At 37.7% G+C, this 27,156-nt stretch overlaps 1 protein-coding gene across 1 annotated transcript; it reads right to left on the minus strand.

Annotated features, from left to right (window-relative positions):
* Positions 1-403: 403 nt before the first annotated feature.
* Positions 404-26,543, minus strand: LOC141614678 (uncharacterized). The gene is made up of 8 exons (XM_074433422.1): positions 26,141-26,543; positions 20,164-20,247; positions 20,007-20,082; positions 19,600-19,888; positions 14,390-14,888; positions 13,859-14,254; positions 1,292-2,100; positions 404-1,222 (listed from the first exon to the last, which is right to left on the minus strand). Exons 1-8 carry the CDS (start codon positions 26,541-26,543, stop codon positions 404-406), a joined length of 3,375 nt encoding a protein of 1,124 aa, XP_074289523.1.
* Positions 26,544-27,156: the final 613 nt, after the last annotated feature.

The raw sequence follows: 27,156 nt of genomic DNA on the forward strand, positions 1-27,156 counted from the left end.
AATAAAAATGAATTTAAAATAATATATGATGTATTCCCTATCTTCTTTAAAAATATTTTAATTGATTTTATAGTTAACTTATGAACAACTATAATAATAATCCAAATATAAATTTTATAGGAGCTTTTTTTAAAATCATTTTTCAAGTACTTTTTTCCCAAATTACACGGGTGTAATCATTTCCGAAAGCATATACAAGATAAAGTGGGCTGAACTTATCAACTATGAGTAATTAGTGGAAAATGGAAAATGAAAATCATTCATTTTGAATGAACATATAAATGTTTTAAAGGTGTTAATAGCAGTATGGATCAATAATATATATAGAGACTTAATTTTTATTATCAAAATATTTTTTATTAAGTATTTTTTTTTTTTTTTTGAAATAAACCAATTCGGTTTATTATATATTAATTAAATTCTGTTCTGCAACATTCACAAAAGACATCGGCAAATCATCCAACCAAAATCTCCTACCTATGGTCCACGGTATAGCATGAGCTACTAAGTAAGCTAGCTTATTACAATCCCTACGAGTATAATTAAAACTAATAGAATCAAAAAACGGAATTAAACTTAAAATCTCATCGTAAATAAGAAAAATATCGCTTCGACCCTTTGTTCTCTTCTTTAAAGCAGCAACCACATTAAGACAATCTCTTTCGATGATAACACTCCGCATCCCAACACGCCTAGCCTCTTTCAAGCCAAGAAGAATAGCCTCCGCCTCAGCCATTTGCACACAACAAGTGCCCGCAGCTTGAACAGCCACCGCCCATGCAACCCTTCCATCACCGTCCCTACAGACAGCTCTCAACCCGACACCCATTCCCTCCTTAACACCTGCATCGACATTTATCTTCCACATACCGTCACTCGGTCTACCCCATCTACCATCGGCCGTCGATTCACCCCTCCCTCTTTCCTTCTCAACCCTCTCCACCAACAAGCTTGCCATCTCCCAAACCACGTCTGTAACCCTCCTTACTACACCCTCACCTGTCCACATCCCGTTGTCGAATAACATTTTATTTCTCTTCTCCCAAATCAGCCAGCACGAAGTCACAAATATGACACGCTCCTCCTCCCCCATACGACGAAGTTCGACCTCCACCCACTCCCTTATGCACATACTTCCATGGTTCCTGAAAACCTTCAGCTTGACCATCTCCCATACTTCCTCATTCCAACCACAATCTCGAACAACATGGATACATGACTCCTAAACGACATGACACCTAGGGCAAGAACAATCAAAATCCTGAACCCGTTTTGCAATATTGCCTCTAACCGGAAGCGCATCACTACACAGCTGCCACATGAACACTTTAATACGTGGTAACATCGATGCGCCCCAAATCGCTTTCCAGAGCCAGCTCCCCATCGCAGTGTCCGACTGCCTCCCTTCATCACTATCCTCCGCAGCTAACAACCGGTACCCTTCCCAAACCAAGTACTCCCCTTCACGCGCTCCATCCCAGCACCAACTATCCTCCTGTACTAACTCACTCAAGTGTATATTCATGATTCTCTCCGCTTCAAAAGGTAGAAACATAGCCTCAACTCTCTCCATATCCCACCTAGCCTCCCTTGCCACCATTAGCTCTTCAACCTTCATCTCCAGATCGAAATCTCCTTGCGGCGATATTACACACCTAGATGACGTCCCTGGTATCCTTGGGTCTAACCACACCCTTGTCCCCTTCCCGTCACCTATCCTCCTCCGTACTCCCAACCCCATCACTTGCCTCGCATCACAAATAATCCTCCAAGTATAACTCGAATTATTCCCTACCACAGCATCCATAAAAGAACAATTCGGAAAATACTTACCCTTTAGAACTCGGACCATCAAGCTCCCCTCATCACATATCAAACGCCAAGCTTGCTTTACTAAAATAGCCAAATTAAATTGACCAAAATCCCGAAAGCCCATCCCCCCAGCCTTCGCGCGACACATAGCCTCCCACGCCACCCATGATATTTTCCTTTTCCCATTATCCGAACCCCACCAAAATCTCGAGACAATAGAATGAAGTTCGGCACAAAAATTAGCTGGTAACTTAAAAACACTCATCGCATATGTAGGAATATATTGGGCTGTTAGAAATCTATATCTCATTACTTAACATATTCATATATGTGATAATCTATTTAGTCATAAAATAAATTGCAAATCTTATGCATGCAAACTAAAAACAAAAGATGAGAAAATTGATTTCTCACCATCTAAATTTCGGTCATCATATGGGCACCAACAAGATCTCCTTCTTGTTAGTTCTTGAGCTTTCCATGAATATAAGGATGATCCTCCAAAGACCTCAAGTGTAGAAGTCACTCCTCTTGATTGCACCCAAGATTATCTCTTATCCTCACTAAATAATATTAGCTAGATATTAGTTTAGTAGTTTACCTTAAAAATGATTACTAACACTCATATATTACATTAATAATTTTAGTAATCTCTATGAACAATTTCCATCAAAAACTCATGTTTTGATGAAGGAAAAAGATGAACATGTGAGAGAGAGAGAGACTTTTGCATGTGTGTGAATATATGTTCAATTGAAGAGAATAAAATTCTCTCCTATATTACATAAAACCGGTAGAGGGAGGTCTTAAGACCAATGCATTGTCTTTTTCTTTTTACTTTTGTTCTTCTCAAGTGAGTAGGTGTGTAAGGCTATTAGGTATATGCATCATTGTTTTATTTTTATCACATAAAATAAAATAACCACAACCCACTAACTCCTCCTCCATTTCGGTTTACTCATAATATGGACCACCATCTTATTTTGTCAATTTGTCAATTGTCACACAATATGTCACATGTAGGATGATACATGTTATTAATTAATTTAATGCATATTTATCACATAAATATCATTTCATGAATTAATTAAATTGCATCCAATAAATTGACTAGTGATACTTGATCACATAAATAAAATGGGTCATGTAATTATAATTCACAAACATCTTGTAATTATAATTGACCATTCATTCTTATCTCTATTGTTTCTCAAACAATAAACAATTTTAGTAACAAAGCATTTTATTACTAAAATAAATCTTATTTAATCCCATTATAATAAGATAACTAGGTTTGTGACCCGTGAAATTCACGGGTTTATCTATTTTAGTTTTGATATTTTTATCGTATTGTTAATATTTGTTCGAGCAATTAGTTATTGATCCATTTAAAAATATATAGTCTTAAAATACATCAAAATTAGTTAGTTAATACCTTATTTCTTTGATAACTTTGGTTTATTTTTTTAAATCGAATCTTGCAAGTGACAATTTGGTAGCTACTAATTTTGAGAAACTTGACAACGGAGTAATGACAAAGACGACTCATTATATATACGTGTATTTTACTCCGCAATATAATAAAGTGAGTTTTAAAATATTAAAAGTTGAAACCATCCGTATATAATAAATTCCGTATGGAAAAATCTTCAATGACGCCTTACAAGGTTGTAAACTCAATAACTCAGTATAGTCATCTCCAAATTATTTCCAGACCTCTCCATCAACCCTCTCATAGAAATATCTTTGAAGTTTTATCACCACGTGCATGCTTCAAATATTATTTACAACCGAAAAATATTTATTATATCGATAGAAAAATATTAGATACGCTTCACCGGTATGGTCGCTATCTACTCCATGTATTACGAATTAAATTTTTATTTCAATTTCTCGATAATCTAAAAAACTATATTCGCTAAATTCGAATTCCAAAAGGTTCATAAAATTTTTTAGTTCCTTATTACTATTTCAAGAATTTGATATCTCTTGTTATACTTATGTCCACGATCCTATATAAAAATAAAAATAGTATTAAAGACTATAAAATAATCTATTCAGGTTTTGAAAAAAAAAACACATAAACTTAAAAATATACGGATTAGAATTTAGAAACCATACTATTTAATATTTATCTAAAAGTTCACTTTCCCTTCCTTTTAGTACGCTTCCTTTTAGTACATGCCTTGATAATAGTTCATATGAAATGAAAAAAGAAAAATATATGTTAGAGATGATTATACCATGGATACAAAAGTACGAATTCAAATAGGTTGATCGGGAAAGCATAATAGTAAAATTACACAACAATATACGCTTAACAATAAAGAAATATTATAAGATCTCCATTTTGAGATCAACGATCATCTTATAATGGTTAAAAAAGCATAAACCGCTAAAAAGTAAAGTAAATTTTATAGAAAAACAATCAAAAGGTGGGAGTTGGAGAAAACTTAAATTGGAAGAGGAAATGACATAATTAAAATGATTAATTATTGTCATTATGATTCAAAAAGTAAATTGTGAAATTTTAAACATTTTTCATTCAATTATTTGTACTTATTTATTTACCATTAATTATGAGAGTAGAGTAGGTCTTTTTGTTTTTTGTTTTTTTTAAGAAATTATGAGAGTAAGTTTTATGTATTATTCCTGTTTTGACAAAAAAAACACATAAACTTAAAAACATACGAAGTAGAATTTAGAAATCATACTATTTAATATTTACCCGAAGGTTCACTTTCGCTTCCTTTTATTACATGTCTTGATAATAGTTCATATAAAATGAAAAAGAAAAACATATGTTAGAGATGATTATGCTCATGAATACAAAAATACAAATTCAAATAGGTTGATCAGGAAAGTATAATAGTAAAATTACACCACAATATACGTTTAATAACAAACTAAAAGAAATATTATAAAACTTCTATTTTGAAATCAACAATCATCCATTACTTATCAATTTCTACCTTACGTTTTTTTACCTTTAATTTTACCTCAGTTTCATGCCTTTTGTATTTCTTCCCTCTTCAGGTTACTCACGTGATAGTTTGCCTTATATGCATTCACATACGTTTCATGGTGCTTTAAAGTTATATAAAAAATACGTTGACCAAAAGATAAAACATCAACCTGGCAAAAGCTTGACAAACGAATCAAAACATTGTCACATGTAAGTCACTTAAATTAAACCAACTGGAAAACATGAATTCAAATATAAAGCAAACGATTCATAAAACCAACAATATAACAAATTAAAATATACTTTATTGGACACAACGACAACAACAACAACAACAACAACAACAACAATACTCGACAATAATACTCGACAATAATACTCAATATAATCAATATAATCAAATATATAAATTAAACCATAAAATACAATCCACAACTTAGAAACTCATGACAAATGGGCATATTTTAAATAAATAAAGTGAATAGAAACTATTATAGGTATTGTAGGTTTTATAGTCATTACACAACCATAAATTTCCATATTTTAATTTAATTTTTAATTTAGTTTGTGGTATTATTAAATTAGATAATTGATTGCCGAGAACCTCAAGAGATGAATTAAATAGGACAAAATTTTAATGAAAATTATGGGTGCTGAGTAATATAAGGAGTTTTAATAAAATTATGAACATATTATATTACAAAAATTAGTTAAGTAGGAAAAACTTTTAATTAATTTGGTGTGTGTTAAGTATTATGAAGAGTTTTAATCAATTTATTACCATGTTTAATTAAAAAAAAATTAAATAGGAAAATATTAATAATGGTGGGTGTTCATTAATATGAAGAGGTTTAATTAATTTATTAACAGGTTTTATTACAAAAATTTTAAAAACAGTGAATTAAATAGGAAAATGTTAATAATGGTGAGTGTTTAGTAATATGAAGAGGTTTAATTAATTCCTTAACATGTTTTATTAAAAAAATTCAATTAAAAATTCAATTTTAATTATAAATTATGAAATTTATTAACATGTTTTATTACAAAAATTTCAATTAAAATGTTAATATTAATTATAAATTATGAAATTTGATGTAAATTTTTAAGGGTTATATAAATTTTGGAAGACTATATATTTAATATAAAAAATTAATTTAAGAATAATGATAATATCATTTCATATTATAGATATAAGTGAATTAAATTAATTTATAGATAAATGATTTAAATTAATGTCATGTAATAATAAATTAATAATCCATGTCACATTAATTCGCCATGTCATATTAAAAATATGCAACATCACATTTAAATATGCCACGTCACATTAAATTTTAATCTAGGTGGCTTTTTGGATCCTACGTGGCTTTCTCTAGGTGGCGTTTATTTGTCATTTTAGAGTAGCCTTTTAATTATATTTATAGATTATTCTCTCTCACAAATCGAATTATTCAATTTTAAGGAATTGATCAACTTGCATCGTCATACAATTAATCAACTTTATAGATAAGGGCATCATCCTTTAGGTGTGACCTTAAGGGATCAACTAACCACCACCGTCCCACGACAGTAACGTCAAACTCTAGCAAGCCAATCGTTATCGATTAATGTTGATCAGTTGACTATAAAATGAATCATCCCTTACGTATTCTTAAAATGAGATTTAAACATGTGATCAATATGATCGAAAATTGTGATCGCATTATTGTCGGAGGACACATATTCGAACAATCTCCCACTTGTCCTCGACAAGTGTGCGTCACCAATTCTCTTGTCCTATTACTATCTCCCACTTAATGCAAGGTGTCTTTCTGGTCGTACTTGCAAGTGATCATATCGAGAGTGGATTCCTCGATCTGGAGATTAACTGATTGACCGGAATTTATCTACCATAGATACCTTCCGAGCGTGGCCACGCATTTCCAGTTCATTACTCCTCGAGTGGCCCTGAGATATTGTTTTAACCCTGACAAGGGGGTGGACAATACCTATCGCACTTATTCCCTTCGACTAGCCACAGCCATCATAACCCAAAATATGCCCATTTGACCCCATTTACGAAGGTCGTAGTAACACAAATCAAAGTTAATCTGAAATTGTGCCACCTTAGGCGAACAGTCTTTAGTCAAAAGAATCGATTCATTAGAATACTATAGTAGCTCTCGCCACGACCAAGCTTAATAAATTTGCCAGAACTCTATAAGCAGTCACTGCCCGACAAAGTGTTCCTAACAGTCTGCCTATGTGATCGACTAGTCATCTCACATGACTCTATGACACTTGAGCTTACCATCAATCCCATCACACTCTAGTCACTTCGAGACGTCACCTCATACAAGTGACTATGGGCGAATACCATGTTAAGCCGGGTTCACTTTAACGCGGTTTAATATTATCTCTACAACCCGTTTGGATGTAACAAAGTATAAAGGAGTTTTCAGATTTAAAAACTCGAACGATAAATGTGATTATCATATGAGTAGTCAATACTTGATTACTACTTCATATTCTATAATCCAGTTTGATCTTTAATGTAGTTGTTCATTTCAATTTAATTGAAATGACATGACTCATCATGTTAAGCCTATGAGAAGGCTTTGGTTAGTAGGTTTTATCAACTTCTTGTACCTTACTCAACCATACTACATACTCGTTTTCCTTTGTAATGTATACATTTGCATTACGAAACTTTTTGAGTATGTGTCGAGATCCAATCAAGACATAGGCCCTCTAGCCTTAGAACAGCTCCCACTGTTTTCACAGTGTGCGGGACCCATCCCTCTTGCACATCCCATGATTGCAAGTGTACTCAATTTCCGTTATAAACATTTCTCATTGTTCTTTATTGCCTAGAACGATTCTAGAAAATTTATTCCTTAAATAACATAGCCACAATGGTATCTTAACCATCCTAATGTGTTTTGATTATGGTTTTGTCAGAAACCATGCGCAATCTCAATTGTCAATTGTCACTTGTGTAACACTCTTACACAAAATTTTGCATCAAAAACACTTTGCATTACATCCTTAATGCTTCTGCAAGCACTTAAGGTTAATCTTTATGTCTTACTTGGTAACAATTACTTAAATTCGATTTGAAACAACTCATCATACTCAAAGTATATGAAGTGTTATACATCATATCCTATTTAATTGATTCGGCAGCGGAAGCAAATGGAATCAATCAAATATGTTCAACTTGAATTGAAATAGTCATGAATCTTATCAACATAACATGTAGATTTATCTTCATAAATCCGGATATTAAAGATGTATTATAATACTCCATAAGTCTTAAATCATTCCCAATGATCAATATGTCATCCACATATAAGACTAATTAAAATTACCGTAACTCCCACTAAACTTCATATATAAAAACAACTTCTCGACTTATCGAGAAAAGTTTTATAACATGATCAAATCATTGATTCCAACTCGTTGATGTCCTACTTAAGATCCTTTCTTAAGTTTCACATTATCTTAGGATTGTTAGAATCTATAAAACTCATGACATGTATTGAATACATTCCTTCTAATTGAAGAAGTGGGTTTTAGATTCACTTGTTGTATGAATAGCCTCATAATGAAATACAATCCCTAAGAAGATCCAAATAGACTTAAGCATTTCAACTAGTGCAAAACCCTTTGCAACCAATCAAGCTTTGAAATCTCTCTCTCTTTATTAGTGCAAAACCCTTTGCAACTAATCAACCCTTTTATTTCGGATTTTCATGGCTCTAAGCCTTGTATTGAGTTGTGACTTAAACACTCTCATGTAAGTCATATGTTCATTACTTTCCAGAAGTAATCAACTTGAATCAAACAATTTCTTTGTAAGTTGCTTATTCATCATTTTCAACAAGTGATGACTTTAACCTCCTAGGTTTTGAAGAAACAACGTCTTACACAAAACGTCTCATGTAGCCAAGAAGGACCAGTTTCTTTCGACATAACATTCTTTGGCACAATACAATTTGTGGCTCTTGAATACTTTCTCCCACTCTGTCTTCTAGAAATAAACTTGTATTTTTGAAGGACAACTTCACGAGCCACAAACCCGTTGTACTCATGTTTATAATAAGGAAAAATGAGCATTTGTTTATTTTGAAAACTTACAAACATGGTACCCTACCATTTCATATCTCATATGATTCGTTTTAGATTTAGTGGAAAAATAATTTAGACAAAATGATAAAATCCCCAAAATGATCAAGTAACTCAAGGTAACTTGATTGAAGTCCAAACCATATCGAATAGTGTTTGATTTTTTATCCAACCACACATTATCCCATAATGTGTGTTAAGATAGACTAACTTGTGATTCTATATCACATTTCCTTTGGCTTATATCAAGGTCTTCACTTTGATAATCCCATCACGACTAAATCGTGATTCTTTGAACACTTTGAACTTCTTCAAAGATTTCTCTATTTACCTTATTAAGTGAACATATTAGCGTCAACTTAAATCGTTGGTAAAAGAAAATGATTAACCTATTTTGGATCAATGATTTACAACCTCGAACTCCTTTTCAACCAAAAGGCACGAGACATCTTGCTTTGAATACAAGATACGCATATACCATAAGATTAACAACCTAATGGTTTCAAGAGTACTCAATAACTCTTTGCGTTCATCATTCCATAATTTAAGGTTTAATCTTGGGTTACCGATTTGAGTCTTGCATCAACTACATGACATGTCATTCTAGTTTGGTTTAGAATATAATCACCTTGATAATAGGCTAGCCATACATCAAAACATGGTGTATAGGGTCAAAAAGTAAAACCTCTTTTGTATCTTAACAAGTTTATATTCTTATTTAGAGTTTATGCACTTAATAGTCACAATTAAGTACTAGCAAAACTTATGTTAATCGAATAAACATTTAAATAAGAAGGTCTCATTAGATGTCCCACAACTAACTTGCTGATTCTTCAATAATTTGGGGTAGTTTCCTTTCTAGTGTCCAACATTTAAGACAATGGAAACTTTATCGGTCGGGATTGATAGGTTTAGTGTCGTTATTCTCAATAACTTTACTTTTAACATTACCTTGTATCAATTCCATTATAATCTTTACTTCTTGAACCTCGTCCTTTTCTTAACGGTTTAAGAGAATGCTCCCACTCATTTCAAAGAATCTTTACTTAGAGAAGCAAAGTTGAATCTTATGAAGACTACTCTTCAATTCAATCGTTTTAGTCTTAGAACTTTCAATGAAGTGGTTGCGTTATTTTGGTCAATTACGAATTCTTACAAATCTAATTACCAAAACAATTTATCGCTTCAAGGTACTTAATTCAATTAAGTATATGAAAAACAATCCATTGTAAGTAGATGTGTTAGTCAAGAATCAAAAACCTGTTTGATAATGAATAACTTTTATCTATACTCTTCATAAGAGATCCTTCCAATGGATATTACGAGGTTTTAGAAGAAAATTCAAATTTTGTCTTTAGTTACGATGTTTTAATGGAGATTTGAATCAAAAATCGAAATGATATCGTATATGAATTGTGGTAAAGAAATAGAACAATATGATAACGGAATAATGAAAAAAAAAACATTCATCGTGGTAAGGAGAGCATTTACATAGTGACCTCTACCCAACTATGATAAATGATTCCAAGATCCAAATTCATATTAACTTGGGGCATGGTGTGCCGAAATACCCTTTATTAATATAACTCGGTAGATTAACTCTTTAATCGATTCTACTTTTAGAACTCTTGGTCGATAAAATTACATTAATATTTATCTCTAGCCCGAAACACATCCGGAAATCGTCGTGAATACTTTCGTTGAGTTCAACCCAAATTTCGAATAAATGTGTCCATGATCCAAACTCATATCAACTTAGGGGACGGTGTGCCGAAATACCCTTCATTAACATAAATTCGGCGGATAGACATTTATCACCCACTTCCCCTACGTAACAAGGTTTGTACCCCGGTGTGGCCGAGTGCACTCCCTCACGAAATAAGTTTTCATGGTTTCTACTTTTTGGTAAGGCTAAGTCTCAATTGTTTATTTTTTAGCGAGAGGTCATGTCAATTTATTATCTATCACGTTTTAAGTGAACTAAAGCGGTGAAATACGATAATTGTAATTGACACGGTCGATGAACTCGATTAAAATGATAATGCATGTTTTAGTTATGGCGATTTAGCGATGCATGCGACATATAAATAAAATGCAAAGCATAAATTAAATCCTAGTATGGCCTTCATAAAATAGAAAATCTAATTAACTATTACATATTCGGAAACCAACTCCATTGGTCCCTTGAACTTCGGTTTTGGCACGCATCTCGAGGTAACACCGTCTTTATGTATCGCCTTCTTGAGTGACACCGTCTTCAAGGAACTCCGAAATAATTAAATTACATAACAAATTACATAATTTCCTATTATACATTTGTAATTAAAATAAAATAAATCTATTAAATTACAAAACGGTGATACGAGATCACAATAAATTACAACCGAATCGATATTCCCATACATTTCGGGTAATACCAATTAAAACTAAGGTCATACTAAGTAAATTTACATAATTCAAAATTACATAAAATAAAATTATGACAATCATAAATAAAATGCAGCATTATAATATGTATGAACATGCCCAATTTTATGCTAAATTGCCTCTAAGGAGCCAATATCGTATATTAAACGGTTTTTATGGATTTGCGTGATTCAACCTTTTAAAATCACAATAAATTACATAAAATCATATTTATGCACAAGTTAATTACCCTAACCAACTTAGGACTCAAAATTAGTCTCCACTAACATATTGACTATAATTAACTTATATTTCTTAAAATTGTTCATTAGTGGACTCAAAATTTCAATAAAATGCTATAAATTTCAAATAAATCACAAAAATTTCAAATAAATTCAAAATTCAAAATTTAAACTCATGAACATTCTGGAAAAAATACCATGACACTTATAATGTTCAAAAACTTAGGTTAAAATTTCGAAAAAAAAAATATCGAAAAAACTATGTTGCGGATTATCGGATTTATCAATTATAATCATAAAAACATGAGAAAAATTATATTCATCAACTTTTAAATTTTAGATCTGGAAAAGATAATAAAATGCAACATGTGACGTTTTTCCTTAGTCATGAAGTATGTTTTAGCAATTATTCACTAATTAAGTCACTATTTATGCTATTTTTCATCAAAAATTCATAAATCATGCATAAAGACTTCAATATAGCCTATTATTTTACACACATCTTGTAAACTTTTATGAGACAACATACCAAATTTCTATGACCAGATTCGAAATTTATCTCATATTAACCTATTTTTCATCTAAATCCGATTTTTATCATGAAAAATCCATATTTCGAGCATAAAAACTCCAAAACTTCTGAAAATTTACAGGTCATCTAAAAATAAAATATGTGATAACATATCCAAAAACCACTGGAAAATTCGAAGTTTAGCTAATTTTAGTCCGAAAATGACATTTTAATCATAAAATAACATTTTTAATGCCATTATTATATAGGATGAACAATAAAAAAACATAAATTAACCAAAATATCCTAAATATATTTTAGGATCAGAAACTTTAACATGCATAATTTATTTCGTGATATATCATAATAACACAAATTTATGAGTTTTATATGTTAATCGTATAACTCGGAAAAACTATAACCGATTTGCATGCAAACAACCTAAGGCTCATGATACCGCTTGTTAGAAATCTACATCTCATTACTTAACATATTCATATATGTGATAATCTATTTAGTCATAAAATAAATTGCAAATCTTATGCATGCAAACTAAAAACAAAAGATGAGAAAATCGATTTCTCACCATCTAAATTTCGGTCATCATATGGGCACCAACAAGATCTCCTTCTTGTTAGTTCTTGAGCTTTCCATGAATATAAGGATGATCCTCCAAAGACCTCAAGTGTAGAAGTCACTCCTCTTGATTGCATCCAAGATTATCTCTTATCCCCACTAAATAATATTAGCTAGATATTAGCTTAGTAGTTTACCTTAAAAATGATTACTAACACTCATATATTACATTAATAATTTTAGTAATCTCTATGAACAATTTCAATCAAAAACTCATGTTTTGATGAAGGAAAAAGATGAACATGTGAGAGAGAGACTTTTGCATGTGTGTGAATATATGTTCAATTGAAGAGAATAAAATTCTCTCCTATATTAAACAAAACCGGTGGAGGGAGGTCTTAAGACCAATGCATGGTCTTTTTCTTTTTACTTTTGTTCTTCTCAAGTGAGTAGGTGTGTAAGGCTATTAGGTATATAGGCATCATTGTTTTGTTTTTATCACATAAATTAAAATAACCACAACCCACTAACTCCTCCTCCATTTCGGTTTACTCATAATATGGACCACCATTTTATTTTGTCAATTTGTCAATTGTCACACAATATGTCACATGTAGTATGATACATGTTATTAATTAATTTAATGCATATTTATCACATAAATATCATTTTATGAATTAACTAAATTGCATCCAATAAATTGACTAGTGATACTTGATCACATAAATAAAATGGGTCATGTAATTATAATTCACAAACATCTTGTAATTATAATTGACCATTCATTCTTATCTCTATTGTTTCTCAAACAATAAACAATTTTAGTAACAAAGCATTTTATTACTAAAATAAATCTTATTTAATCCCATTATAATAAGATAATTATTCTCTCTCACAAATCGAATTGTTCAATTTTAAGGAATTGATCAACTTGCATCGTCATACAATTAATCAACTTTATAGATAAGGGCATCATCCTTTAGGTGTGACCTTAAGGGATCAACTGACCACCACCGTCCCACGACAGTAACGTCAAACTCTAGCAAGCCAATCGTTACCGATTAATGTTGATCAGTTGACTATAAAATGAATCATCCCTTACGTATTCTTAAAATGAGATTTAAACATGTGATCAATATGATCGACAATTGTGATCGCATTATTGTCGGATGACACATATTCCAACATGGGCAACCACCTTTATCAAAGTTTCTCTACCAGCTCTGCTAAATAACTTACCACGCCAACCTTGCATCTTATTATGTAATTTGTCCCGAACAATCTTATTGAGAACCTGCTTAGAATGTCCTATAACCGTCGGTAATCCTAAATATTTTCCTTGTTCCTGCACAACCTGTACACCTAAAACTGAAGACACCTTATCCCGTCTACAAGCAGCTGTACCCTTGCTAAATGACACTGTTGTCTTCTCCTTACTAACCAGCTGCCCAGAAGCACTTTCATATTGACTCAACAAACCCAAGACAACACGAGCCTGGGTCTCATAAGCTTTAACAAAAATTATGCTATCGTCAGCGAAGAAAAGGTGAGAAACAACCGGCAATAGCGGCGCCACCCGAATTCCATGTATCACGCCCTCCTCCACCTTACGCCTAATCATACTTGAGAGTACTTCTGCACAAAGAATAAACAAATAAGGAGATAACGGATCACCTTGACGCAAACCCCTACTAGGCACAAAAACCGCAGACGGAGCCCCATTTATTAGTACTTCATACTACACTGTTCGAACACACCTCATCACATTACCCACCCAGTTCCTAGCAAACCCCATAGTTAGAAGCACCTTCTCCAAGAACACCCATTTAACTCTATCATACGCCTTCGCCATATCCAGCTTCAGTGCCATGTGCCCTCCCCCACTACGCGCATTCTTCATATAATGAAACATGTCGAAGGCAATTAATATATTATCAGAAATCAATCTCCCAGGAGTAAAAGCACTTTGATTCTCCGAGTCTAAACTTCCCAGAAATTGCTTCAGTCTGTTAGCGAGCACTTTAGCTACTAATTTGTACAATACATTGCATAAGCTTATCGGCCGATAGTCAATGAACTTATCCGGTGCCTTCTTTTTTGGGAATAACACAATATGAGTGCTATTAACAATTCTGTGGCTCTCACTTCCATTCAAAATACGAAGTACCAGCCTTGTGACAGATGGACCCACAATATGCCAATAAGTTTGATAAAAGAGAGCGTTCATACCATCAGGTCCAGGTGCTTTCAGAGGATGCATTTGACACAGCTATCGCAACCCTATCAAAGATAAAGCCTAACGGTCTCAACTAAAATGTAGCAGAGGCAGTCGAGTATCGAATCCACGGGGAGGTAATGTAATTATAGCTGTCTATTCTAATCCTATGGTAACAATTGGGGGGTTTGATTAAATTTGATTCTAAACTAAGAGTAAATAAAGCAGTAAATTACGATTTAACTATCAAGAAGAGAGGGACATGTCGGGATTTCGGTTCACTACGGTAGTCCAACAACTCAGCAGTAAATGACTCAGATGAACTAATGTGAGACGGATGTTAAAAGGTCCTTTCGGTCCACTTTCTATCCTAAAATACCACTAACTTAACTTTCGTCCTCATTAGGGTAGTCTACTGTTTATAGCAGGCCTATTTAGTTCAATCTTTCGATCCAGGATTAATTGTAGCCAGTTTAATGGGTGACATAGAAGCGTGCACTCAACTAGGTCGGGAATTACAGTTAAATTGCTATAGTGACAGAGTCTCTTATCAGTTCATCTAATTCATTCACTACATCGTCATTTTCCTACCGCAGATTCCCTAATCCCAACATGAAGGGGTTTAGCTACTCATGTTCGTAATTAAACTAACAAAGAATTAAATTCCCAAAGAAAGACATAATGAAATAGCAATAATATGCAATAAAGGAAATTAGGGCAAAGGAGAATGATAACATAAACAAGAAATTAAAGCAACAAATGATTATTATTAATAAGGAGAAAGGAAGAATTACAATCTGAGCGAATCCGGCGTAAAGAACACTCAATCCGAGCAATAATAATCCGAAAATGAAAGTAGCAAAGGGAGGAAAAAGCTACGTACTAAGGGTTCCAAATAAAAGTGTTTGATAGATGAAAGATCGTAAAAAGAGAGATATAATAACCTAGTAAATCCTCGGTTAAATAGCAAAACAAACAATGTTTAGCGAAATAATTAAACACACGGATCGAGTTAAAGCCCATTAGGACAAAACCACTCGATCGAGTGCATTAGTACACTCGATCGACCAACTTCTCAAAGAAAACATTACTCGATCGACCATCGGGTTACTCGATCGAGGACTTGATCTGTGTGCGGCTTACTCGATCGATCGGGAAACCTCTCGATCGAGCATCGAAGGGTGTAGGAACCACTCGATCGATCGGTAAACGCTCGATCGAGTGATTGTGTCTTCATTTCAGCTCACGTCTTCACCCAAGTGCCTCGTAGTGCGTGCCACGACGCTTCCAAGTGCAGCACCTCACTCTGGGACAATCCCGTCTCCTCTAAATGCATGCAAAAAGGACGAAAAGGAGTATGGTTCCACCACTTTCGCGATCATTCCTACAAAAAGGACAAAATACACCAAAGTAGCCAATTCGGGGCAAAATACTATAAAAACAAAGATAGAAAAGCATAGAAATACGTCTTTGAAATAGGCTAAAAAGACTATACATTAGGCACGTATCAAATCTCCCCAAACCAAACCTTTACTCGCCCTCGAGTAAACTCAAAACTAAACTAATGGAACGGAAATGATAACTCAGAGCTAGCTTAACTTGTCTACTTGAACCAATTTAATACAACAAAGATCAACGATTAAAGCCAAGCAACAAGACGCAAAACGAATTATGGGTCATTCGAAAATAAAGCCGACCTATCGACCTTGCAAGACCAACAAAACTGGACTCTCACGTGGTCACTCTTCTCTCATGAAGCAAAGGGCAAATGTAATATGTAAAAGAGAGAAGAAAGGACAGTCACTCACCTAACTGCGACCTACATAGCATGCATGCAACAAAAATGAAAGACAATTCAAGTACTAATGCACCAATTCCAACCAATAATGTCCGTCACAGCCGAGGGTTTGTAAATAATATGGGAATAGTGAGGTTCAGGTGAGAAAAGGCAAAACAAGTTATGGAAAAGTGGAGGTAAAAGCGTCAAGCTAGTTCCTAACAGGACCATAATGAAACCATCCGGATCTCAACTGACTGAAAACTAAGTACAAGTGCCCTTCACTTGGCACAAAACTCACTAGACTCAAACACAATCTCCTCAAAAAATATGGGATACAACGGAGGAGTCAGACGGTCACAAACTTCCCTTTTAAAGACACCGTCTGAAATAACTAACTGAACAACAACTCTTGTCGATTGTACATCTTCGAACATCTTCTCAACTCTGACAAGAGGGTACAACTATTTTCACAATTTTTCTTTCTTTCTTTTTCGATTCAGCTCTCTCTTTTCTGTTTTTCATGTATATTTTCCTTTTTTTTCTTTTTCACGTTTTCTTTCTTTTTTTTTTCAATTCTTTTGTTTTTCTTTTCTCCTTCCTCCTTCCTTAATACAAACACCAACTCCAACAAGAATTAAGGACCAAACTGCAACGGAAAACATACCACAAAAGAACATACTAACTAGCTTGACTAGGCAGGCTTAGTTTGGGATGTAGCTAATGGGTCAAAAAGGCAAGTTTTGGCTAAAGTGGAGCTAAATGGGTGAAGATATAAGGAAAGGGAAATTTGCAAGACCCTCCCTGCATGTGACACCAACCACAAACCCGAATATGTGCATTTGACGAGAAATTGAATTTCATAAATGTGCAAATGAGACAAACATGCTATGCAAGGAGTACTACTCTCAAAATTCCTAATGAACTGGTCATGAATGTCACCAGTTATGGCTCTAAAACTCAGAATTTTTAAGTAGTTTGCCAGTTTATAGGTCAAGTCTAAACAGTCAGCTATTATTTGAACAGAAATTCGTAGATTATGCGTATGACAAGGCTAAAAACTATCAATAAAAGTGCAGGGCTCAAGTAAAATGACAAGTTATAGTGCAATTTCATCACAGGAATCTACCGTTCCGACTCAACCTATATGTAAACGTGAAATGTTTTTTGAATTTTTGAAATTTTTCTAAATTTTTTGGATTTTTTTTTGAAAATAAACAACAATGCAAGCTGGAAATTAAACGTGAATGCAAAACAAATGCAGATACAGACTCAAAAGGATGCAATACCCTCCCCAAACCAAAACGGACAACGCCCTCGTTGTCCTCCAGCATACACCAGCAGAAAGATGGGGGATGGGAGTATACAGCCAGCAAAATAAAAAATAAAAAGATAAAGGAGACAAAGTAGAAAGAGTAAGGTACATACAAAAGCGAACTTCCCCAAACCAGCCAGAAAACTGGGGAAGTGAGTAGACCAGTAGCTACTCGTCGTCGGCACCGCCGTCTCCCAGTACCCCGACTCAACAAAACGGTCTCCCCAAACCAGCAACAAATAAGGGGGAAACTCAGTCGTCATCTCCACCCACATCCTCCGCAGTGGGTGTAAACGGAGGGTCACTCGCCTCCTCTCTGGCAGCTCGCTGTGCCGCCTGCTCAGCCCGTAACCGCACCTCTCGTGCTACCGGTGTCTTCTCCGCCTCGTCCTCTGAGTCAGAAGGGAGTTGAGGGTACCCACCCTCTGGGTATCGGTAGAAGGAAGGATGCGGCCACCCTGCTGGAACCGGTCGCCGTGCTTGGATATGGAACTCGTAGAGCGGGAATACAGCCAAGGCCATATCCCGTCTCATCTCAGTAATGTACCTGCACATATCCAAAAGCAAGGCATCACGATGCCCTTGGTCCATGACCTCGGGCGCCCCTAAAACAGGAGGGCAAACAAAATTGGCCGGAAAGGCCGGACCAGAAGGAGGAGTGAGTGAAGGTGTAGGTGTGGGAGTCTGTGTGGGTCCAGTCTGAGTCTGAGCCGGAGTCTGAACCTGAGGGGTAGATTACTCTCCGGCCTCCCGCTTCCTCTTCCTAGAAGAAGAAGTAGGGGTAAGGGTAAGGTGGTAGGTGGGTGGAGGTGGCCTCGCTCCCTCAGCAGCAGTCGGGAGCGGTAAAAGTCGAGGAAGGGTAGAGCACGGCAAGGTAACAGACGTGGAACCACAAATATTCCACGTCCTCGCGCCCTTCTTCGGGAATCAGGCGAAGTCAACCATGGCAGCCATGTCAAGGTAGGCCTGCCTGTCGGGCGCAGTAAGCCCAGGCTCAGTGGGGTAAATATGGCGGGCAATCCTAGTCACTAGCCCGCCGCAGACAACAGCGGTCTTGACCCTCGTCCCAATCCCGTTCCAATGTGAGCTACCAAGTAAGCAATGTTTAGAACAAACGGGGTACCGTAGTCAATGTTAAGGTACCCCGCGAGAATCGCTAGCTCAGTGTTGGTCACGTTATTGGGCTCAGGTCGCCCAAAGATGGTCTCTCCTATCAGTCTCAAAAAGTAACGGGGGGCAGGTAAGTGAACGCGAGCTCCCTTCCGCGTGGGGAAAGGAGTGTTAGAAAGTGCAGCCCAAAGCGGCTGAAGGAGATCCCGAGGTGGGACGGTGGGACCGTCACTAACTAGGCCTAAAACCTCCCCAAACCTGGCCAAAGTCCAGTGGTGCGACTCATTGCGGAGTCGGAAGTGAATGCAAGGACTAGAGGGGTTAGTATCATAGGAGTCGGTGTCAAAAGAGTAGGAGCTGAAGAACTCGTAAGTGGGGGTACGAATAGTAGCTTCCTGCAAGGTAATCAGACCCGACATACCCGTCCCGTTCAACAAACTACAGACCTCCTCATAAATTCCTAAGGTCTCTAGGTCAGTCTGTGCAAGGAAACGGGTGGAGGAGAGAGGGCAACGAAGTAAAGCGGCTAACCGAGTCTGGTGAGCTGTGGAAACAAAACGTACCGTGGGCATCCCTGGTAAGGGAGTAAGAGTGCCCTCTTCCGTAACAACAGCCCTAGAAGGGCTGGGAGTAGTAGCCAGCTGATGCGGCCTGGGTGGCACCATACCAGGCGTCGGAAAACGAAGGATGAATCCTCGTTCCAGCATAGTGAGGGGCCTGGCAGGGGTAGAAGTAACAACTGAAGCCGCGGTGGTGACTAAGGCAGAGCTAGTGGCAACAGCAGGGGCCACTGGCTCGCTCACGGGCGGACTGGGAATGGTACTAGTGGAAGGTAGAGAGCCACTATCCATCCTGCAAAATGTTAAAGGGCACGATAAGAAAAGACGGCTGCTAACCGTGGTTAAAACAACCCGTTAACCAACATGTGACAGCACATAAAAGGCCCTAACAGTCGAAAAATTCGACGTACAGCAGATAAAAGACCAACAATTCCTCGGAAGTTCGAAATGCAGTAGGTGAGTGGTGATAAAATGACAAAATTATGACTGCTAATGGAGACTAAAAACAGCGTGAAAACTGCATAAGAAAGCATGAAAGACCCTTAGCAGTCGAGAAGTCCGACTCACAGTGCAAGATTTCCATCAGCTTATAGCATGTAACAACGACAGGGGACGGAAAAACAGTTAACAACAGCAGCAAGGAAGCATGGACTGAAGTTAAACAAAGCAATACAGCATAAGACCGTCTGACATCGAAAAACTCGACTCAGGAACCCTAATCGCGGAAACTCGCGCGAAATTCGAATTTAGCATGTAAAAACAGTGAGGAATTGAGATATGATCAACAAGCAAGCTAAAATAAGGGCACACAAACACAATTAAGTCGAAAAAATTCGACTAGACAAGGATATTAGAACCCTAATTCGATTTCTACCTCATAAAAACCAAAGTAATTGAAATTAAAATTCAAAAAAGGTAAAAGGAAAGCTTACTTGGTGAGAATGATCCTACAATAGCAAATAAACTTCAAATAAACAAGCAACAAAGGCGGATTTTAATCGAAAAACCCGCAAACCCTAATTCCCTTTTAAAACAGTGAAAATGAACACAAATAGAGGGGAAAACAAGGGGCTATTGAAGATTAAAGTGCAAGGAAGGAATTGTAGGTGGCGGATTTGGTGATTTGGGCAAGGAAATGGGGATTTGGGGAAATGGAAATCGCAATTAGGGAAGGGGTTTAGACGGAATTAGGGATAAAATGAAAATGAAAACGGAAATAAGGAGTTTAAGTTTAGAAAACTCCCGTGTCCTATTCATACCACTCGATCGAGTGGTTTTTAAATCACTCGATCGAGGACTTTTGATGTCCCTGCTGCTCGATCGAGTAAGCAACCCCTCGATCGACCTGTTCCTCTTTGGCGTTTCTCGATCGAGTAACCAGACAGCTCGATCGACCCAATTTCCACTCGATCGAGTACAAAAAGTACTCGATCGAAGACTTCCTCTTGTAGACTCTTGGATTTCCGTCTTTACTTCCTCGAAATGCGTGAAACTTCCCCAAACCTGCATAAAACACGTCCAAACACAACCCAGAATACCAAATACGCAGAAAACACAGTCTATAGTCTTAGTCTATGCTAAAAATTGTCTAAACTAATTGTCCTAATTAAAACGTAATAAAGCAAATTCAAAAGAAATTCAAACGAATTGTCTATTACAATTTGTTACACGGGGCATTTCCCCGTTTAATTCTCATCAACTTTCAGTAGCCCCTTCGTGGGCTTCTGACTGGAGGACGTCACCTCAGCAATACTGACCGACCTCTTCAGTTTCCATGAACTTGAATCACTATTTGCAACAGTAGAAGGAATGTAGTTCCAATCTATGTAGGTTCGAACTTTCTTCGTTCTCGCTCCTCTGTCATCTTCTTTAGCATCCTTGCTTCCAATTTGATTGATAATGGCTACACCATGTCCCTTGACAGTCCCATCCTTGCTTTCATCTGTACCTGCAGTAAGGACAACAGACGAACTTGCCTCCTTCTTGCTCTCAATCTGAGACGGAGGGTTAACAATAGCGGTATTCTCCAAATTTTCATCCGGAGTGTCAATAATAGGAACAATAGAAGAGAGAGCATTGCAAGGCTGGGCTTGCATGGGAGCTCTCCGAAACTTGGACTGATGAAAAATCAGCTCCTCATCCCCTACCTGAAAGGTCAAAGTCTTCCCACTGACGTCTATTACTGCACGGGCGGTGGATAGAAATGGTCTCCCTAAAATAATAGAGGTATGTACATCTTCGGGGATATCTAAGACAACAAAATCGACGGGAATATCTGAACAGGTACGTCTTCTACAATACCTAATGGCCGTGATAGACTACGGTCGGCCATCTGGACAGTCATGTTGGTGCAACTCAGTTTTGTCAAACCAAGTCTCTTAGCCAGAGACAAAGGTAAGACACTTACGCTAGCGCCTAGATCGCATAGTGCATTATCAATCAACTGCATACCGATATGACACGGAATCGAAAAACTACCCGGTCCGATTGCTTAGGGGTAACTTATTTTGAAATAGGGTGACCCCACCTCGACCAAAGCTACGGTCTCACTGTCATTAATAGTCCTCTTACGTGCTAAAATGTCTTTCATAAACTTTAAATAAGAGGGTACCTTAGTCAAAGAAACTCGAAATGGCACGGAGACTTCCAAGTTCTTCAAAAGTTCAACAAATTTGCCAAACTGTTGATTAACTTTGGTATTCTGCAGCCGCCTCGGGAAGGGAACCGTGATTGGTATCTCGAGTCCCTTGTTTCTCGCTTCCAAAGTGTCTTTCGGTGCAAGTTCGGTATCCTTTGGACGCCTCTTACCTCTCGAACGAGGTCTTTCCGGTGATTTCTCGCTTAAACGAGCACTAGCAGGCTCTCGAATAAGCTTCCCGTCATCAATATCACTCGATCGAACAATATGCTCACTCGATCGAGCAGTTTCCTCATCAACATCAGTCGATCGAGTAACAGTTCCACTCGATCGACCAACCTCAGCTTCCTGTTCACTCGATCGAGCAGAACAACCACTCGATCGAGGGCTTTCTTCACCATTTTCACTCGATCGAACACCAGCCTTCAGTCGATCGAGTAACTGCTTTGTCGTGAGCCCCTTTTTCTCGACGATTACCGCTTCATCATCGATTCTGACTATCTTGGGTCTGATTTCTTCACTTCTGGTCCCTCATAAGAAAGACCGCTTCTCAATTCTATCAGGTTTACCGTCTCATGTGGGTTCTTCTCATTTTGAGTGGGTAATTGACCCGGCTTCCTCGAGGATTGATTTGCAGCAAGTTGGGCAACTTGAGTCTCAAGTGCCTTATGTCACGCGATTTGCTGTTGATTTTGTTGATCATTCAGCTGCAATTGCTTCGATATGGCTTGCATCATGGACTTTAACTCGCTCATTTCACTCACCCCACTAGAGGATGATGCACCTTGGTTAGGAGGGTTGAAGGATGGAGGCTTCTGATAGCCTTGTTGCGTCTGGTGTGGAGGAATATATGGCTGCTGCGTTGGAGGAGCCGTGGGGTTGAGCACGTTCTGATTGCTCCACCTCAAATTGGGATGGACATTCGGCTCGTAGTAACTTGTTGTTCCGCCCTGTGTTGAAAGGCAGCGCATTGCTCAAAAGGACTGGGACAATGATCTGAGACATGTCCCTCTCCTCCGTATCTTCTACAGACGAAAGGACCGTCTGTCACAGCATTAACTTGATAAATTCCTCCCATGGAGGCCCCTCCTAACTCATACTTGTCGAATCTTGCAGTGAGAGCTTCAAGTGCCGCGACAGAAGTAGATTCAGCAGCTCTTCTTTGGTTTCCTCTCGAGTTCCCATATTCAGCTTTATGGGTGGCCAGATCATCAATGATCTTCCACCCCTTGGTTGCTCCCAAGTTTTCAGCAAATCGGCCATTGGCAGCAGCATCTAAAACGGCTCTGTGATCATCATACAAACCATTATAAAAATGGTTGTACAAGCTCCATTTTTCGATCCCGTGGTGCGGTATGGCGCGCACTAGCTTCTTGAATCGAACCCATGCCTCGTGGAAGGTCTCGTCAGGCCCTTGTTTAAAGCTCGTTATCTGAGCTCTAATGACAATAGTCTTTGAGGCGGAGAAATACATCTTATAAAACGCCAAAGCTAGCGAATTCCAGTCAGTAATCCCCTCAGCTACCCGGTCCAAATCCCTATACCACTCCCTTGCAGCATCGCGGAGTGAGAAAATGAACATGGTTTCTTTTACTTGGTCTGGAGTCACCCAGTTGGTGGAGACATGGAACTGCAATAATCAATGAATATTTCTATGTGCTTGGCTGCATCTTCATTTGCAGCTCCCCCAAATAGATTCCTCTCGACCAAATTTATAAGGGACGGCTTTGGCTCAAATTTTCTTGCCTCCCCTGGTAACGTGAATCCCTTATAGAGATTCGCTGCTGTAGGTTCAGAGTGACTAGCAATGGCCGCTTCTTCGGCCATCTCAGGAACGTCTGGAAAAGTAACGGTTTCAACTGATGAGGTAGAAACTGGAGAAGACGGTGGGTTGTCCTCGAACAGTTCGTTCTCGTAGTAGTTGGAACGAGAACTAGACTCTTCCTCTAACTGTTGTTCTTGAAACAATCTCCTCTTTACGTGCAGAGATCTTTCAATCTCGAGATCAAACGGTAGTAGTGTACCATCTTGCGACCTGCGCATAAGAAGAAACTACAACAGAAAATAAGAATAGTCCAAGGAACGGTTGTCCCTTAGACCGAAAAAGGACTAAAGTAAAACAACTAATAAATTGAACAATTGCCTCCCCGGCAACGGCGCCAAAATTTGACACGGCTATCGCAACCCTATCAAAGATAAAACCTAACGGTCTCAACTAAAATGTAGCAGAGGCAGTCGAGTATCGAATCCACAGGGAGGTAATGTAATTATAGCTGTCTATTCTAATCCTATGGTAACAATTGGGGGGTTTGATTAAATTTGATTCTAAACTTATAAGAGTAAATAAAGCAGTAAATTACGATTTAACTATCAAGAAGAGAGGGACATGTCGGGATTTCGGTTCACTACGGTAGTCCAACAACTCAGCAGTAAATGACTCAGACGAACTAATGTGAGACGGATGTTAAAAGGTCCTTTCGGTCCACTTTCTATCCTAAAATACCACTAACTTAACTTTCGTCCTCATTAGGGTAGTCTAATGTTTATAGCAGGCCTATTTAGTCCAATCTTTCGATCCAGGATTAATTGTAGCCAGTTTAATGGGTGACATAGAAGCGTGCACTCAACTAGGTCGGGAATTACAGTTAAATTGCTATAGTGACAGAGTCTCTTATCAGTTCATCTAATTCATTCACTACATCGTCATTTTCCTACCGCAGATTCCCTAATCCCAACATGAAGGGGTTTAGCTACTCATGTTCGTAATTAAACTAACAGCAATTAAATTCCCAGCAGAAGACATAATGAAATAGCAATAATATGCAATAAAGGAAATTAGGGCAAAGGAGAATGATAACATAAACAAGAAATTAAAGCAACAAATGATTATTATTAATAAGGAGAAAGGAAGAATTACAATCTGAGCGAATCCGGCGTAAAGAACACTGAATCCGAGCAATAATAATCCGAAAATGAAAGTAGCAGTGGAGGAAAAAGCTACGTACTAAGGGTTCCAGTAAAAGTGTTTGATAGATGAAAGATCGTAAAAAGAGAGATATAATAACCTAGTAAATCCTCGGTTAAATAGCAAAACAAACAATGTTTAGCGAAATAATTAAACACACGGACTGAGTTAAAGCCCATTAGGACAAAACCACTCGATCGAGTGCATTAGTACACTCGATCGACCAACTTCTCAGCAAACATTACTCGATCGACCATCAGGTTACTCGATCGAGGACTTGATCTGGTGCAGCTTACTCGATCGACTGGGAAACCTCTCGATCGAGCATCAGGGGGTGTAGGAACCACTCGATCGACTGGTAAACTGCTCGATCGAGTGACTGTGTCTTCATTTCAGCTCACGTCTTCACCCAAGTGCCTCGTAGTGCGTGCCACGACACTTCCAAGTGCAGCACCTCACTCTGGGACAATCCCGTCTCCTCTAAATGCATGCAAAAAGGACGAAAAGGAGTATGGTTCCACCACTTTCGCGATCATTCCTACAAAAAGGACAAAATACACCAAAGTAGCCAATTCGGGGCAAAATACTATAAAAACAGTATAGAAAAGCATAGAAATACGTGCTGAAATAGGCTAAAAAGACTATACATTAGGCACGTATCAGCATTTGTTATAAAGCTTCAAACACCTCTTCTCCCTTGTACTCAGCCTTAAAAATCTAATTCATCGCCATCGTCACCCTATCCTTCACACCGCTTAGCAGCTCATCAAAGTCACCCGGCTGCGAAGATGTAAACAAGGAGCTAAAAAATTCTACAGTTGCTCCCTTTATCCTCTCATCCCCGGTCACAACCCGCTCCCCTTCAACTATAACCCTCCCAATCCGATTCTTTTTCTTCCGCTACCCCGCCTTTCTATGAAAATATTTGGTATTTCTATCACCCTCCTTCAACCATAGTGCCCTCGATCTCTGCCTCCAAAAAATTTCCTCCTGCCGAAGTAGACTATTAATGTCCTTAATGACAGCCTTCCTCTCCCGCACATTTCCCACAGTTCTCTCACTTATATTCAACCACTCTAGCCGTCTCCTTTTTCGATTCAAATCCCTCATTATCTTTCCTATACTCACCCCCTTCCATTTTTGCAATTCCCGCGCACACCTAGCAATTGTATCCACCACATTCCAGTCCTCTTCCTCCCACGTCTTCTTTATTGTGTCCTCACACCCATCCTCACCCACCCATATTTGTTCAAAGCGGAAACTACGCATTCGGGTCCCATCAATCCTCTCACGACCGTCCAAAACAACCTTAATAGGTGAGTGGTCCGACCACTCACGGTTCATGTTAATCACTTTCGCATATGGGAAAAGTTCCCGCCAGCCTGTCCGTTATCGAAAGTAAATTCATACCCTTCAAAACCCAAGTCACTCAGCTCACAAACATCCACCGCATCTCGAAAGTTGTTCATTTGTTGTTGTGCCCTACTTCCCCCCTTCATCTCATTAGCAAAAAGTATCTCATTAAATTCTCCCACACACAACCATGGTACCCGCGACTCAGCTGCAAGGGACCGAAGTAGCGCCCAAGATAAGTGACGGTCCTGTACTGCCGGCCACCCATAGAACCCCGTACACCTCCATTCAAGGTCATCTGTCCGGATATCAAAATCCATAAAATGAACAGCGGAGGAGCGAAAAACAACATGAACATCCTTCCTTCACAAGAAAGCAAGACCCCCAGACCGCCCCACACTATCCACCGCCATACCAAAATAATCCTCAAAACGTAACATAACCGACCTCATCTCCTCACTACTCACTTTGTCTCACACAGAAAGACCAAAGCTGGGGCCTCCCTCCGGATAAGATTCCGGAGCGCGCCAACTGCAACGGGGTTGCCCAGCCCCCTGCAGTTAAGGCTCAAGAGATTCATTGGGCCCGGCGAGGTTGACTCGGG

The sequence above is a fragment of the Silene latifolia genome, chromosome 11 (genome assembly GCF_048544455.1).
Source record: "Silene latifolia isolate original U9 population chromosome 11, ASM4854445v1, whole genome shotgun sequence".
Lineage (NCBI taxonomy): Eukaryota > Viridiplantae > Streptophyta > Magnoliopsida > Caryophyllales > Caryophyllaceae > Silene > Silene latifolia.